Raw genomic sequence first — 17,467 nt, 5'->3', positions numbered from 1 at the left:
CCACAGCTTTATCTTCTAGAATATTTTTTCTATGAAAGATGCCCATTCCTTTTATGCAGTTATTGTATAGGTAAAGTGTAGCACAGACACACAAAATAATCAGGATAAAAATATATATCTCCAAGGAATTATTTGTGCAAAAGCATGAGAACATCTATAAACACAGACATGCCCTGGAGGTACTCACACAAACTAACACTGAGACACAGGTGCGTGAGCACACCAGAACCTCACAATACTTCTTTGCAATCCTGCTTAGATTTGAAAGCAACAAAGTAAAAACTCCAATTTCTTTTTCTTCTCTAAATATTAAAAGAAGAATAATGGAGGTCTCATTAGCTAAGCTAGCTAAAGAAAGCATGAATAAGAACTGTGTAGCTGAAAAGCCTCTGTTTCTGCTGTTCTTGAAACAACACTTCTGTCTGATTCTGGATAATGGGCTTTTAATAAAAATATCCAACAAAGGAAAACAATTAAACAATACATAAAGCACCAGGGTGCAATCTAGTGGTTCTGTTACAGTCTGGAGCTGTTCCAGCAGAGAACATGTGCATATTTTTTACAGGCTGCAGTGTAGTTCTCAAAAGTTATTATAAAGCAACAAAATTTAAATTGGGACTGGACATCTATACAATCACTCAGTGTTGCTGTAGGACTTTTAATTCTGACCTGAAATTTATCTTCATGTAAAGACCACAGATATTTTGACTTTTAGGGTAAAAGTATCTTCTCCACTCTTGTGGATGTTTTTGATGATATTTCTCAACTTTTCCATCCAAGTATTTGACAATATGGCAATTCTTTATCCATACAACTCTATTCTTTCATCTTTCTGGCTTAACAAAAATTGGAAAATGTTTATATTGAAAAAGAGTTCCAGTACTTTCCAGTCCTTTGAAACTACAGACTATGTACAGCTTGGGGTTTTAATCAAATAGTTTTTAACCTGAAGCACATAAACCTGACACATGCCATATTTTATTATCCTTTCTCCTCCACCCCCTACTCTGCCATGTCAATAAAAGAAACTGTGCATCTGTAGAAAAGTAAGCCAACACTAATTAATTTCTGTAATGAACGGTTTCACTTTTGTAGTTCCAGTGAATTTTGTAGTTCCAGTGAATTAAACATGCACCATATACAGTTTTAAAAATCCTGGTACAGTAAAGGTGAAAATTTAGGGTATTTCAGTCAGAAGAAGTTAGATTTTCCAAATAAAACTAAAGAAGTAGGAAGAACAAGAGGTTGCAGGTTATAAACACTGTTGCCAGTTTTAGTTTTATGGTGAACTTTGAAGTATAACAAAATGCTGAAAAGCTGTTTATACTACTGTTTCAAATGCTTTTAACTCTGCTTCTCCATTTCCTAAAGACTCAATGCTCAAAACATTAGTCAAGAAAAAAGAAAAGAAAATTTACCATTGTTACAAAACCTTTGTTACCACACTCAAAAAGTATTCCAAAGTCACAAATCATCAGGACTATTGAATGTTTACATATGAAACTTATGCTCTAAGCAGATTTAAAAATCATTCCAAGCAGACTTCTACCTTCTTCAAACTTCTTCAAAAGAAACTGCTCAGGCACTCCTAAGTTATCTTTCTATTGCTGTTTCGTACCTCTTTATTTGAATTCTCCTAAGGCATTTTCTATGGCAGAAAAGAGAGACATGTCTGGCTGAAATGAGCATTTTTTAAAAACACCTGGTAAAAGTGACAAGGTCAGAAATTAAAAAATTATTGAAACTGCAACTTATAACTCCAGAATGCTATGGGTATCTGAAAGTATGGGGTATACTAAATGCATCCATACAGAAACCACTGTTTAGATTTCCTAGAGCTTCCATGACTGTATTCTGTTCAGCCACATTTTTATTCCTACATGTTTTGCCCATGATAATGCAGAAGGACTGTGGATAACTAGCAGTCTCAATAACGTCCACCTGCATTTGGGTAAATCATTATCTCCCATGGCTCAGAGATTCTGCCTTCTTCTATACACAGTAAAGTGCTGAACGCACTTCCGCCCACAAGTAGCTAAGAGAAATAACTATAGTTGAGATAACCTTTAGCAGTTATTACAAAGCAATGTATTCAGAAATAAATAATTAGTTTCCATTACTAAAGATAAGGATGGCATTTGACTAGTCTGAGGCTATTGTGAATAGAGTTCACCGATAACACAACAGATTAAAGGTCTGAAGATGTTACTGGAGTTTAGTTCTCTTTCTTCCATTGATTCATGAAGCTGAGTAACTAACTTGTTTTATTTTTTAACTCCTCCCATGTCTTTTGTCTCTTTATCTCTTTGAAGAGATATCAAACATTATCAAACATTTGAATCAGAAACTTAGTCTTATTGTAGTTTTTAGACCTCATCTAGCATAATACAGCCGCAGCAGCAGCATCTGGAAATTACAGTCATAAAAATTAATAGATATTGAGTTACGGGTATTAAGAACCACTGTTTAAAAGAACTTTATACTCAAACTCTACTCTTGGTGGAATTCATTAAACACCACAATACAGCACTGTACTATGACTCAGTTTCAATAGTTAGGTACATCTAGGAAAAAATGTTGATTTTTGTCTTCAACATTCTTTCATAATATTTATCAGAAACCAAGGTTTCTACTCAGAGAGTTATACAACATTGCAGAGCAGTGATGTCAAAGACAGCCATAATAATATTCAAAATAATATAAATCGATGCTTCGCCCTCATGTGGTGTATTTAGTTCATTTCCAGAAAATAGCCAAGCCTCAGCAATGAGCAATTAAAGAGATTTGGCAACTGGATACATTTCTAAATGAAGAGAGATTGAAAAAGACCAGAAATACTGTATTTTGAGAGAACAAAAATAGGAAGGGACATGTCACAGATCATACAAATGTATTTAAAATAATAAATGAGAATAGGCAAGACTGTGAGTTTCATCTACACGTGTAATATATAAACAAATGGACATTTAATGAAAGTGGAAGACTAGCGATTTGAGCTAAAACAAAGAATTTTTGTTTTTCAGATATACATACTTAAGACTATAAATGAAGTTTCTTAAAGTTATCTCAAATTCCCTAGTCAACAAAAAATTTTAAAGGAAAATTTACAGGAAAATTCAATTAATAAATAGAAATACATGCTATGTATACTTCCATTAAAAAACATAAGGCATATATAGCAATATAGTGTTCCTCTTAGCACTTACGAGTAAAATTCTAATGTAAATAGTAAAGAATGCTGAAACAGTGTTAACAAGGATAATATATATGAAAACATCAAAAGGACTTTTACAAAGTTTTTCACTTGAAATGTCAAAATTAAATGTCGTGAGACCTGGAAATGCAAAACTATGGAAAATACATCAATGCAATGTTTCAAATGAGCTTAACTGTACCCTGTTTGGCCACAAGATTACAAAGAATATTTTTGTTAATATTTTTGAGCACAGACTAGAGTACAATACATTTTTTCCCAAAACAAGCACTAAGAACTGCAAGACAGGATGAAGATTTTCCATACACCTTTGTTTTCTTTCATTTTTACATTTTCACACATGTAATTTCAACCACTATTTTAATTTTGAACTCTATTTAAAATTATATTTTATGGTAATTACAAATGTACTTGAAATTAAATCATGGATATAGTTCATCCTTAACTCTGCCTTATTGTCACCTATTTCTTTTGAATTTGCTCCCCTTCTTAAATTAAAATCAAACATGTGACTACTAAAAGATAATATTATCATGAGCTATTTCTAACCATTCCAAGAATCACACACACATACATGTTTCACTTTATGCAAGCTTTTATGGCCAGGTTCATTAATATGCTGTGGCTGTTTTATGCTACTCTGGAGTAGTGCAAAGTAGCAGAGCATACTGGCTGGTTCAGTTAAATTTAAAACTCCTTTGTTGGATAAAAGCAGTGCAAAGCAGTTGGAAGGCACAGCCCGATTTTGCTTCTGTCTCTTGTTTCTCCTTTCCTCTTCTGAACACTCTCATTTGTTTCCACTGCCTCCTGCATCTTCTGTATTCCACTACAGAAACATATCTCTCCTGTCCCCTGCAAACTCCAAGTACACACATAGACATATGTGCGTGTACAATACAGATCTGAGCCACTTTCTGCTGCCTGCTTTACTGAGCACATCTGGTGTAATGTGGAGCTTATGAAAATAATTATTTGAACATTACTAGTCAACCATGGCTCTTTTTTTTTTTTTCTAGAACTGTTGGCAGAAGAGAGTGGATTACATCCTCATAAACTCGAGTGTAAAATCATCCTCTTAGAAAACAGCCACCATCTCCTTTGGCTTTCAAAGAGATTAAAGCAAATTTAACCTGAATAGGTGGAAGTAAATGATGAAACAAATTCTCTAGGGGGATACTTCAGAGCTTAAAAATAATGGAAAAGAGCTGTGCATTTTTGTTATCTTAGGAGAAAAAAAGAGATGCTTGTCCTTTAGAAAAATGTCATTATTTCAAGAATTTTTGTAGCTACGCCAGTTCCTTAACTATGGTAAACATCAAAAAAACTCTTTTCTGGAAAAATTAAATGTCATAGTGATTTGATTAATGCAATTATTTTCCGTTCCATAGAAACTTCTCTATCCTACATTTTCTACTACCTCCTTGTAGTTAACACAAGCAAACTTATTTTCTTAGTAGAAATAAGAAAGAAATTAAAACATCTTTTATAAATGAATGAGCAGTCTTCATCTTCAAACTGGCTACAGCCAGTTAAATTTGATTTTGCAACAGAAAGAGTTAATTGAAAAATAGAATAAAATTTTCATGTAGCACTGAAATCAAAATGGCAGACACAAACCAGAACTGTAATTTTTCCTGTTTCCCAATACAGTCCCAACATAGCCATTCATTCAGCATGCCTTTGAAGTGATTACTCTGTGTTCAGATTTTTTCTGCATTTTAACACATGAAATTTGTTTTTTCCTGAATAAATAGAAATATTTTCTCAAACAGTCTGGAGGAAGAGTGAGGTGGAATATTATTCAGTCCTAAAAAGATTTACATAAAATAGATTTATCTATTTATTTATGCAGTGGGAAATAGCTCGTATTATGCTACCTGCATGTATCTATGTGTGTGTGAACACTTCTACAATACATTCTGACCTAAAAACAATGTACCTGGTATCAAGCACATCGCCATATATAATACCTGGTTATGAGCTGAACTCTAGAGATAGAAAAAAAGCCTTGGTCTTTTTTCCTGTGAACATTATCATTTAGAAGGATCTCTGCTGTGAAATTTGACAGTCAATCAAGTATTAACGAGCTACCTAGTGTCAAGGCTGGTGACACTTCAAATATGTGTTTGGCACAATTCTAGGACAAAATTAGGGCTCTGCTGGTGAGGAAGTGAAAGCTATGTGCACCCCCTGGGGAGTTTTAGATTATTTAATGCAAATTTCTCAGTTCCCAAGAACTCAAAGGATTAGGCTCTGGAGCCAGCCAGTGAGCAGGAAGCCTTGGCTTCTCTCCAAACAGGCTCCACCCATCTGCAAACTTACACCTTGGTTATGGTGGAGAGGACCTTCACCAGAATCCACTCCAGCCTTCACTGGGGATGAATACTGCCCAACCTCTCTGTCTACTGGTAGGTATAAACAGAAAATCTCTCAATTTTTCCCTTATTTTTCTCTTAAGATTGAAGATGTTCAAAATTTGCTCCACACCTTAGTTTGGGCCTTCTTTGTAAGTATGTCTATAAAAGCATGTAATCTAATATGAAAAACCAAATTATGGTTTTCTATCCCTGAAACTCACTTATTTTCTTAAAAACTGACTTGTTGTAGACAGAAACTCCAGAACAACAGCTGATTTGTTGGGAGAGCATGGCAATTCTTCTCTTGATTTTCTGGACTTTTCTGGACTTTTCTGGACTCTTGCCAGTCTGCTGTCTTACAATTCTGTTCTGGCCAAACTGAGAACTTAGGCTACATCATGTGAGACATTTTGGATAACAGCAAGGATAGATTCTGGCCCATGGATAAAGTGCCTCTTTGCTAGGAGCTGTAAATTTGCCTACCACTCAGACCTGATCTACAAAAATAGCTATCTGGTCTATCCTGAGTAATTCACAAATTTTTGTATCCACCCTTCTAAGTTCCATGCTACTTGCTTCAATGATCCCCATTCAAAACTGTCATACCAGTCATACTAAATCCATGTCAGCAAGACCTACAGAGGGCACAAAGACTGTGATCAGGTCAAAAGAGGCTGAGAGTGTAGGGAAACATTTCCTGTTGTTGCCTGGAGAAAAACATTCATTACATTAATCACAAAGTTAAATGGATGCATTTAAAATAGCAACATGAATTTTTTCACCAGAAATTTTTCAAAAGGAGATTCTAAACTTAAATTTTAATTTATTTGCCCTAAAAAAAAAATAAAAGAAAAAAAGTACAGTTAAGTATATGTCTGAATATGATTATTCAGTATGCAGTAAGTTATATGAATTTTATTTCCCTAAATAGTGCTGTTTAGCTTAGGAACAGAGACTGAAATTCCCTCTAACTCTGGAGCAGAGTAATAGGCATAGCAGCAATACTAGCTGCTCCAAACAATTTACTAGTGTGCCTTAAAATAGAACTGTGAAGTCCATATTTGTAAATGCACTATTAAGCCCAGGTATTTGTCATCAGGATAGCAGGGGTACCAATTATGGGTAAGGTCTCAGTATGTGAGTCTTCTATTGAATAAACTGGGACCACCATTCTCTGCATCATTAGATGGCCACATTACCTATATCATTAGTGGGATGGTTTGGATCCAAACCAAGAATGTTGGGGTGGAATTACCAGATACATTAGTATCAGACACTAATACCAGTGATTTAAACCACCCAGTTCCTTAACTTACGTAAAAATCTCATGGAAGTATAGGAGACATTTTGGAAAGAGCTTGAGGCATTACTGACTGTAGAAAATTTGGAGCCCACCCGTACCATTTGTTTAGACTCTTTTTAAATACAGACAAACGTAAATAAAATTAAAAAATTTTCCACAATAACAGCGGAATATTGTGAACATGTAAGGCTGTCTCCCTGACTAGCACTCAGACTCTGACTTCAGGTGTATTGTTCATTAGAAACTCTGCATATTATTTCATGGGCTGCACAGAAGTTCTTTAAAAAAAAAAAAAAAAAAAAAAAAAAAAAAAAAAACCACAGAAAAATCCAAACAAACAAAGCAAGAGTTTTGTGGAGTTTTATGGTGTATTTTCAAGAGTATAGCCAAAAACTGCATAAGGTAATTACACTACTTCAAACTAAATGTCTTGAAAGAGATTAGAGATACATGTTGGTTTGCTCAGTGCCTTTCTTGCATATCATTCTCCTTTTCAGAGCTGTAGCATTTGCCCAGATTTGAAAGATGAACCCTTTGCCTTCCCTAAACTTCACTAAACCCTTCCACTGGATTGGTTTACAGTGAAAGGAAATGGTGTATGTAAGACAGGACACTGAAACTCTAAAAGATAGTGTTTTGGACTGTTCTTATCTCCTCTGGTCCCACGAAAAAAAGACTTAATAGATTATGAAGCATCACCTATGAGAAAATAAAATTTAATTCATGAATGAGCTTTTGAGAATATTCATTATGAGTGAGCAAAGAAAAATACAGCATTCAACACTTCCTATCATTCTTATTGCAGTATGTCAGAATTATTTACTTTTAATTAAATAACACTTTACTGCAATTTGTAGAAAAAAACTAATTGTCAAATCTGTGAGCATCATAATGAGTCTCTTTTAAATGAATGAAGAACACTGGATTTGGACCATACTTCATATTGCTTTCTGTCTGCTCTACTGGCATGTAACTGCAGTCAATGTGAAAGTGAAGAGTAATTTTCTCCTGCCTGGTATAAATACATTTAAAATTTATAGATAGAGAAGTAAGCAAGCTCAAAGTAATTTTACTAGCATGAAATGATAATGAAAACACAAGTGACCAATTAAATAATTCAGTTTTGTTTTTTTTTTTCGTTGATTCTGCATGGATGATCACAATGATTAAAATACCCATTTTTCAATTTACTAAGCTCTCAGATACTGAGATACCAGGATTAATTTAGTTTCACCATGGATTATTCTCCTGATTTTCAATATTACATTAGCTCTTATTCATTCAGCGCTTTTGTTCTACAAACAGTTTTCAAAACTCTGAATGGTACCAACCTGAATGCTGTAAGATACTCAACATCACCCATAGGAGGATCCAAGCCACCTGTCCAAGCAATATTTATGTTATACCCTTCACCAGGGCCACTTCCAACCTGAAAAATAGAAATAAGATGCCAAAAAGAGAGAAAAAGAGGAAAAAGACGAAAAGAGAGAGGGAAAGGGGAGAAGAAAAAAATTCTCAAATGTGCTTTAGAAACAAACATCAAACAACATGTCAGATCAGTCTTGTTTGACAAGGACTGCTCTGGGTTATGCACTTGTTCTCCACTGGTCCCCTGCTCCCAGTGGACAATTTGGTAATCTGGTGTAATTTAAAGAACCAGAGAAGGACAAGAAAATTAGGGGTAATCATGCAATGCAATTACCTGAAAGATACAAATAAAAATGGGGCTCTAAAGAAATAAACCTAACCTCATTTGGGGCTCCACTGCCGGGGAAGAAGTTGCCTTCATCATAGCGATGGAGGGAAACATACAGGATGCTGGGGTCAGCATAAAAAGCCTGCTGTGTACCGTTGCCATGGTGAACATCCTAAAGGAGAAAGAAAACAGATGACAAATGTAATAATGTCCAAGTCAGAGTAGAGAGCTCAGTTCTGCTTTCTTTTACACCCCCCTCCTCTCTCTCTCAGTTTCTCTCCCTCTCCCTTGCCCTCCTTTTGTCTTTCCCTTTCCCCCTCCCTTCACCACCCCATACTTCCTGAACTTTCAGGCAAATTACTCTTTAATGCACTCATTTTTTAAACTGGCTTCTAAAAATCAGGAAACCATAGCGAGCATGCCCTGGAGACTCCAGATGAGCAGTCATTGAGAAATCCCAGTCCTTTTGTACAATTAGATATTTATACACCGGCTCTTTGTACTCCTTGCCTCAGTGATGGAATCTAGCATCCTGTTTTATGGAGGAATTTTATGACTTATTAACTGCCAACAGTTCATAACCCCTCAGGCTTAATTAACTAGCCTCATTGGCCTCTGAAGAAAGACTAATGTTTAAACTACAAACTAGTATTTTGCAGAAGGATCTATGGTTTACAGAGCTTTTTCACAATTCTTGACAGAACACTAAACATAAGAGTATTCATTGATTTGCCAAGTTCCACTATTGAGGTCAAAGGCTCTGCGACCAGCTGAGTAAATTGGCTTTCTTGAAACATTCAGTTCAGTTCAGTCCCTCAGCAGTTAGATCCACATCAAAAGAGATGCCAGATGCGGGAAGGACTTCATACTTCATTTTAGCAAAATCATGACGGCAACAGTTGAAGACATAGGAATATGATCTCATTAGCTATTAAATCATCTGGCAGATAGGATGGTGCCTTCCACAATCAAGGGGTGACCTTGGCCAGTCTCCATATTTCAAACATTATATAATGACAGTGAATAAAATTCTGTCATTAAATAAAATGCTGACAAAGAAATGCTGACAGTATATCTATATAACAAAGGCTGATGATGCAGGCATTTCCTTTTTTTTTTAGTTTTTTTTCACAGTTCACTACTATTCTATTTGGTTAGACACACAAGAATTTTACAAGTGAAAATGGAAAATCCACTTGCCTTTCAGTAAAAGTAAAAAAAAAAAAAACCTAAAATATTGCTTCACTGGCATTTTTAAGAAGCTGAAAAGTTATAGATATTGTTTATTTTCCTCCTTTAAGCCCTCTCTTTGAAATTTCTGATTTAGAGAATTAAGGGAGACAGACAAAGTATGCTGAATGGCAACACTGTCACTGTCATTCAGTCTGTATTTATTTTACAAATGTTATGAGGTCTAAACCCAATTTAGTGTCCACAAAACAGAAGTCACATTCTCCTCACTATGCGTAAACTCCAGGAAGGCTCAACTTGTACCTCAAGGTGTGCACTGCCAATAGCACAGCAAGAACTGAACATTGCTTGTCCTCCTTGCCAGAGTCCTACTTGTACTACATTGTGCTTGACTCGGACCTCCTCTGGGACCTCTGTAGGGTAGTATTATAAGAGTTTATTTTCTTTTCTCTGTTTGAAAGTACTTGAAACAATATGAGGATGTAGTTACAGCCCAATTGTGACTTAATGCCAAGGTTAAATGTAACACATGAGACATGCAAAGGAGAAGACACTGGTATGAGGCTGTTGAAGATTTCAAGGCAGCCAGTGTAGTGTTAGATGGTTCTGACTGGCAAATGAAGTAAAATCTGGCATGCAGAATCCCATTCAGTCTTTAGCTGTGACACAGTTAATTGGTTTACTCCCAAACAGACTCAAATCCTGCTAGCATAAATGCAACTATGGATGATCCTGGAATGAGGATTTCAACAACCTGACAAGCTGGGCACATAGATCTGCAGGGACACAGTAGGACTTCACTTTGTTATTTTAATTAGTCTTTCTTTTCCATACATATTTGGGGCTTTAGATATATTCTTGCTGTAACAGTTTCCAAAACAGAAGGAAAAAATGTTAAAGGGGCATAGAGAGATCATTTTTCCTTATTACTTTTTTTTTATTTTTCAAATATCAAAGCTAGCTTTCTTTAATTCCACTAAGAGCTCTTTTTTGAAGAGCAGTAATTTCTCTGATAGACAAAGGAATGTGTTCTTTAAGACTACAGATGCTAGCATATGGAAAATGAGTTCATATTCTGCCGTTAGTAGATCAAATGTATTCAGGATATATAAGCCAGTTCAAAACCAGAGACTTATGCAAATGGTGGAATGAGGAAAAAATCCTGTCAGACACATCTTTTATTTTACTGTAGAAATAGATGAAGCAGACACTGACAATTAAAAAGTTAAGAATTTATATATGAAGACATGTAGCAGCTATGAAGACTACACTTAATTTGTAACTAGAATACACTTCAGTGTGTGGGAATTGGATATTACTTTTTAATATTTATATTGTAGTAACATGTATAGCTGCCAACTTGCATGGTGTCCTGCTGTGCTAGTCACTATCAAAATATAGTCTTAAAGGTTAATATCAAGTCTAACATCTGTAATTCCATTCTTTCCGTCTTCCCAAAACTCTGTTGGTGGGAATAAAGACATCATTATTAACTTGTTCATTCATTCAGTTTGGCCTGTGATTTATCCATAGTTTGCATGCGTAAGAAATTTTCCATATGAATTTTTGTACATCATTGCTCTGACCATGGAGCAGACTAGGGACTGGACTGCAACTGCTCCAGGAATGAAGTCATCTGTGTCAGCCATTTATTTCTTCCTTTCACCCACTGAGTTATTATGGTCAATGGGACAGTTGGCAGAAAGGCTGAAAATTCCCTATCTATTTTCCTGAGTAAAGATAGGCAGCTTCACAGGTAATCATTTGCACAGGTAATGATTTGCACATTTAACCTTGTCTTAAAAAACTGAAGCTGAATTTCTAAGTGCTTATTGGCTAAGTATGTCAAAAGGAAGTCTTTTCTTTTCCCAACAAGGCAAATGTAACATTTACAGGCAAAAAGACTTAAAAACATTCACAAACTTTGAGTAGGCTTTTCCTATGAAAAAATGAGAATAAACATAGAGTTCACTTTTGGCCAGAATTTGCAACAATGAACTGAAAGATTCAAGTCAGCAAACACACATAGCATACAGTAGAAGTGAATTTTTCAGAAATAATAATTTCTGGCAGTTTATAATTATGTTTCTAAATGATAGTAGAACAATCTGAGAAATATTTGAAAAACGTTCTAAGAATATTTAATCTACACATATATTTGTTCTGCCACTCACTTTTCACTTACCATTCCTTCTCCCACACTCCCCCTTTCTCTGCTTCTCTTCAACAGTCAGTACGCATGTTTAACTGAACCAAAGTGCTAGATGGTAAGGCCATGACTCCACAATAAGATTTAATTATGAGTGCAGATATGAACAAGATTTAGACTATTAAGCCCTGCACTTCAAAACCCCTTTAACATATTTTGTCTTTAAATCTTTTATCACCTGCAAAAATTAATTAAGTGCAGATGTAACAGGTTAGGTTTTGATGCCAGGGTTCATTTCCTGTCTATGCTTTGTCAGACACCCTATTACACCTCGTCATGAACTGTAGGAAAACAAAAATGGTGCTCATAAATCAGCATTCAGCTTTCCTTGGGCTGTGCATTGGACTGATCCTTTAAGTGCAAGGCAGAGCTCCAATTCATTATTCATGAAAATAATATAGCCAACATGCCAAATGTCATCTGCATTTAAATAATCCATTTGTTAAATGTATTAAGCATTGTGTAAGAATGCCTTCTATTAAAATACAAGACTAATCCAATGAAGTGGTTTTTTAATCACATAGCTTTCCTTCGGGGAACCACCAAAACCTGGCATACATGACTAGAAAACTTCTTGGGGGAAATGGCCTTTGCTATTATTAAACAAACCTCGATTTGTTTAATAATATCAAAGTTGCACAACAAGTCAAATCATTGCGAACCAGGGAAAGTGGTCAATTTTGTTACCAATGCAACAACGTTCTTTGAAGAATATCTGACTACTTAAAGTTTCTATTCTGTAGGGAAAAGTAAACTTGGGTTCTGTAGGGTTATTTTAACAGTGGAAGTATCAATTCATTTAAGGACCATAAAAGTTGCCCTGATCTGTGCCTTCTTCTCATTAAATTGCAGTTAACACCATTAAAGTGAAACATAGATGTTTATAGCTTCAGTACTGCCATCCTGGCTTTAATGAGTTCCCAAAATCAGAGGAAATGCACACCTTTATTACTTGTAGGTATTAAAAGCAGGAAAGTCTGACTTATAAATACAAATTCATTATCTTTCATCTAGATGCATTGTAAGTGTGATGCTTGCCAAGAATACATACCAGATCTACAATCAATATCTTGCCTATATTTAGCTTGTCTCTCAAGTATTTGGCAGTAATTGCAATCGAATTAAAAAAGCAGAACCCCCTGTGGAATAGAGAAGAACAGAAATAAGAAAGAAAATCAGTCAGGAAAACAGCTATAAATAATGTTCAGAGCATTTAAAAAAATGCTATATGATCTCTGAGGCCATAAATCTGCTTCTGGGAGTACCTAGAAAGCCTTTTCAGTCATCTGCTAACAATTACAGTTCTTCAGAGACATGCACAATGCAGGTGATTGCCAGTAACCTTAGTGCTCCAAGATGGGCAATATTCCCTGGTACTTACATGGCTGTTGATTCTTCAGCATGATGGCCTGGGGGCCTTACAACAGCAAAGCCATTCTGTAAGAACAAGATAGGTTTTCAATTATCAGCTTAAAAAAATACTTGACTCAGAGCAAAACAGAGCAGCAAGCAGATGGGATTGAAATCTATTAGAGCCTCTTGAGCACTTTTTTTATCCAATCACCCTTTCATAGTACTGCCAGAAATAATACAGTTGGGAACAGTGGCAAATAAAGTCTTATAAATACACACATGTTCATACATACATACACACACACACAACATGATCAAAAGAGGAGGGAAAAGGCATAATGAGAAAGCCCTGTTATGAATTCTGGTGTTTAGAATTCACATTTAAAATAAAGGTCATCTAAGATCATGTAATCTTAATTTGCTCCAGTTTGAGATGCTTCAAAATAAAAGTACCATAAGGTCTATATTTTACATGATAAGCTATTGTTGACCTTACCTCTGGATAGACTAAATGATAAATTCAGACCCCCCCACACACATAATTTCTAACAGTAGAAAAAGGATGACAATGAACATCCCATATTTCTGCAAACCATAAATTACACTTGGGAACCTGCCATGCTCACAAGTTAGTAGATTCCCTGAAGTCTAGTTCTAACACACTTTCTGGAATTGTATATACATTTCATAAAGTACAGCACCAGGATCAGTGATGACTAAGGAATTTTTTGCCTCTGGAGTCACTGAAGATAAAAGAAAAATTGAATTTCTATTCTTCCAGTATGAGTATGCTAAAGGGAAAATGTAGAAATGCTGGCAACAGTAGCTCTGTTCAGAAAATCATATTATATATTCAAGAAGCAGTGTCTCATAAGTGTATCATATCAAATTTATTTTACAACAGTTAGATTCAGGAGAAACACCCCTGCTTTACAGTATTTCCTCTTTATTTAAACCACTCAAGATGGCCCTTCTATTCAGCTATATACATGCCATCACACTAATGACAACTACCATATTTTTATGAAAAGTAAGAAATTATAATCTGTACATGAGATATCTGCCCGACTTGTATTTTCACACAGTCTCATACAAACACTAGGTGTGTATGTATGCCTGCATGACCAATCAAGCATTGTATTTTCAGAGAGGAGGTATCAGGAAAAAAAAAGGTTGGAATACTTCTGTATTTTAATAATCAGTATTGAAGTATTCCAGTTTGATATACTAAAACTTGATGAATGTAAATGTTTTAGCTTTCTCTTACCTGAAAAAAACATAGCAATCATTAAACTTTCACTCACATTGTTGTAAATACAGAGGAACATGGCAGTTAATAGTTACATTGGTTGCTGTAAAATCTGTTTATTTACAATCATATGAATGTGTGGAATCATCTACCTATGTGGCTTCACTGGCATTTATTTATAAATAAATACTACCATGTTGTCTTATTTAACTTGCTGCTAGATGTAAGCAGACAGCTGCAAAGTTTTGTGGAGCATGGCCAAAGTTCTACCAGAATACAGTGAACTTAAATTACAATACCAAAGAAAGTACATGTGTAATAGTGGTTCTTCTGGCCACCATTTAAAGAATCTGAGGGATTTGACATCATGACTTGTTTTGCATTGTATCCACATTAAAAAAACAAACCCAAAGAAACAAAGCATAACAACCCAACAATTAAAGGCAAAAAAATTATATATGTTAATATTCGTGCAGACATTCCTGGAGATGGGATATAAATTGCCTATAGATCAAGTGCACCAGGAAAAAAAAAAAAGTGGATTGCATTAATTTGCAGAACTAAACCAGCTTTAGAGTCTCAGCTAAAACTGTATTCTCTATCCTTCAGTTTTTTAACATTTCCTTCTCACACAAAATATGACTTAGAGAAGAATTTGGCAAAGAATTCTTGTAGCATTTGTGAAAAAACAAAGTATATTTATGCTGGTGAATGTCAGGATAACGAGGTGACAAAAGACTCAGCAAAGAGGGTATTACTAGAGAAAGAGCATAATGCTACCTGTATTTTGTTCTCTCAATATTTTTAGGAATTTGGAAGAAGTCCATGAAAGGCTTACAGTTGCCCCTGCTCAGCTAACAGCTCATTATCATCTAACTTTATCAGTATTCCCAAAAGATCAATATAATTAGGATGATTATCTCTAGGAGGATTTCATGGGGCAATAGAGAGACAGAAAATACCAGCACTGCTGTTTTTGACAGCATGACAGTTATAGTGTAGGCTTCTCTTCTGTTGCCCTTGACGAGACTCTTTGGAAGCCCTGTTTTATCACAACTAGGTAATTTCTGAAATCAGAGCTTAACTATTGCAATTCTCCACCAGCACGCAGGATATTCACAACAGGGTCGTGACCACTTTTTATGCGTCTTTATATCACAAAAAGTTCAGTATTCACATGGGAAATTTTCTTTTTAAAAAATACTCTGCATATGTTACACTGATGATAAAATATATAGTTGAATTATACCAAACACTGAAAACTAGTTACCATACAGAATTACAGGCAACTTATGTGCAATTTATTAAACACTTAATTTCTCCTACTTTCACACTTTGCAAGAACACAGCATATATTAGTACAATGGAACATTAGGGGTTTTTATTTTGGCAATTTTAAATAGCAGACAGTGAGCTCAGTAGACAGTAGAACAGTAGACGGAAAGGCAAAAATCTGCTTTAAAGACAGAAAGACTAACACAGAGCAATATGTTGAAAATTAAGCCAACACACATAAATTCAAAGCGGTTTTGTACAGACCCTTATTTATACTAGGATACAGACACCTTTATAAGTAGACAGAACATTAAACTGACTGACAGACATGAACATTAGAAAAACGATTCATGTCTGTGCCATTATGTGATTACCTTTATTTAAATTTGAGGGCTAAGAATAAAGTCTGAATAGAGATATTCTAAAATCTGTGCATATTTGAACAAAGGAAGAGAAGTCAGCCCAGGCTCAGTTTACACAGAAGATCGACTGCAGATAAACCCGCTGAGTTGGACCTTTAATGAAAACTAAGAAAAATGTTAGTCTTTTTCCACAGTCAGCTAAGTATTCTCTTCTTTCATGACTCTAAATAAGTAGTTGGATGCTTGATTTATAAAGAACACGTGTACACCCTACTGTGGCCCTCTTGTCTTTGGTGGTCAAGTGAATCCCTTTCTGTAGTGTTCTGGGTTACAGTGTTGGTCTACATCATGCTTGGGCATCTGCTGTGCCTCTCCATGAACCTTTCCAAGGCAAGTACTCAATACCATAACAGGAGTGGACAATCCAGGGTTTAGGACTGACCATTTATTGCAGAGTTCCACTGGATTTTCTATTACATTATCTCCATACAGGAGGTAAAACTAGACAGAGACAATTTTTCTCTAGGGCAATATGTGGTCATTGTGGCAAGGTGTGAATGATTCTTCCATTCACATGACAGTGAGGAGCTTCCTCTGCCTAGATTCCTAGTGAACCAAGAGTTATCTGGCCAGTCAGGTACTCCAGGTATGGTAAGAAGCCTCACTGAGAAGCAGTGCATGCTAATTTTAGCCTGGCACTACCCTAGTAAAATCATCTGGCTTTCATAGATTTCAAGAAAAGCCAGTGTCATGCAAAAAGTAGCAATAAGCCACAGCAGGTACTCCAAGAGCACTTATTGAAGTAGTAGAAGATTCAGGTTCAACTTCTTCTTGAACATGGGGATGAATTTGTAAATTTGTTTCACACACCACTTTGTGTATTTAGATTATGTCATCCACAAAATAGATGTTGAGACACATCTTTTCAATCTAAGTTTTCTAACAATAGGTCTGAAGTCATGCTCTTACTCAGCTTTTATTCAAACACAAAAACTATAATTTCTATCTAAGCTCAACTTGCTCGTAAGATTAGGTGTTGAAAGTTTTTAATTTCTACTTGTCTAAATCCCTTAACCTATTTTGCAGTTAACTCTTAAAATTACCAGCGCTTAAACAAGGCAGTCTTGGACATGTCCTTGTTTTTAATGAAAAGGTTCTATTTTTGCTTCAATGTGCATATATTTCAGAATGAGAATTATACAGAAATATGTAATACATTATTATACAGAAATAATCAGTTTTCCTGTCAGAAACTATA

General features: G+C 35.3%; 1 protein-coding gene across 14 annotated transcripts in view; it reads right to left on the bottom strand.

Annotated features, from left to right (window-relative positions):
• Positions 1 to 17,467, bottom strand: part of HDAC9 (histone deacetylase 9) — a 459,263-nt gene that overhangs the window by 82,742 nt on the left and 359,054 nt on the right. For all 14 annotated transcript variants that reach the window (XM_083872072.1, XM_083872070.1, XM_083872068.1 and 11 more), the window contains 4 exons: positions 13,352 to 13,407; positions 13,022 to 13,109; positions 8,623 to 8,742; positions 8,206 to 8,303 (listed from right to left, as the gene is read on the bottom strand). In XM_083872072.1, the coding sequence (XP_083728198.1) occupies positions 8,206 to 8,303; positions 8,623 to 8,742; positions 13,022 to 13,109; positions 13,352 to 13,407 (362 nt within the window). The remainder of the gene's footprint in view (positions 1 to 8,205; positions 8,304 to 8,622; positions 8,743 to 13,021; positions 13,110 to 13,351; positions 13,408 to 17,467) is intronic.

The sequence above is a fragment of the Zosterops lateralis genome (genome assembly GCF_965231275.1).
Source record: "Zosterops lateralis genome assembly, chromosome: 1".
Lineage (NCBI taxonomy): Eukaryota > Metazoa > Chordata > Aves > Passeriformes > Zosteropidae > Zosterops > Zosterops lateralis.
The sequence above is the reverse complement of the archived record's forward strand: the minus strand, read 5'-3'. Positions and strand labels throughout refer to the sequence as shown.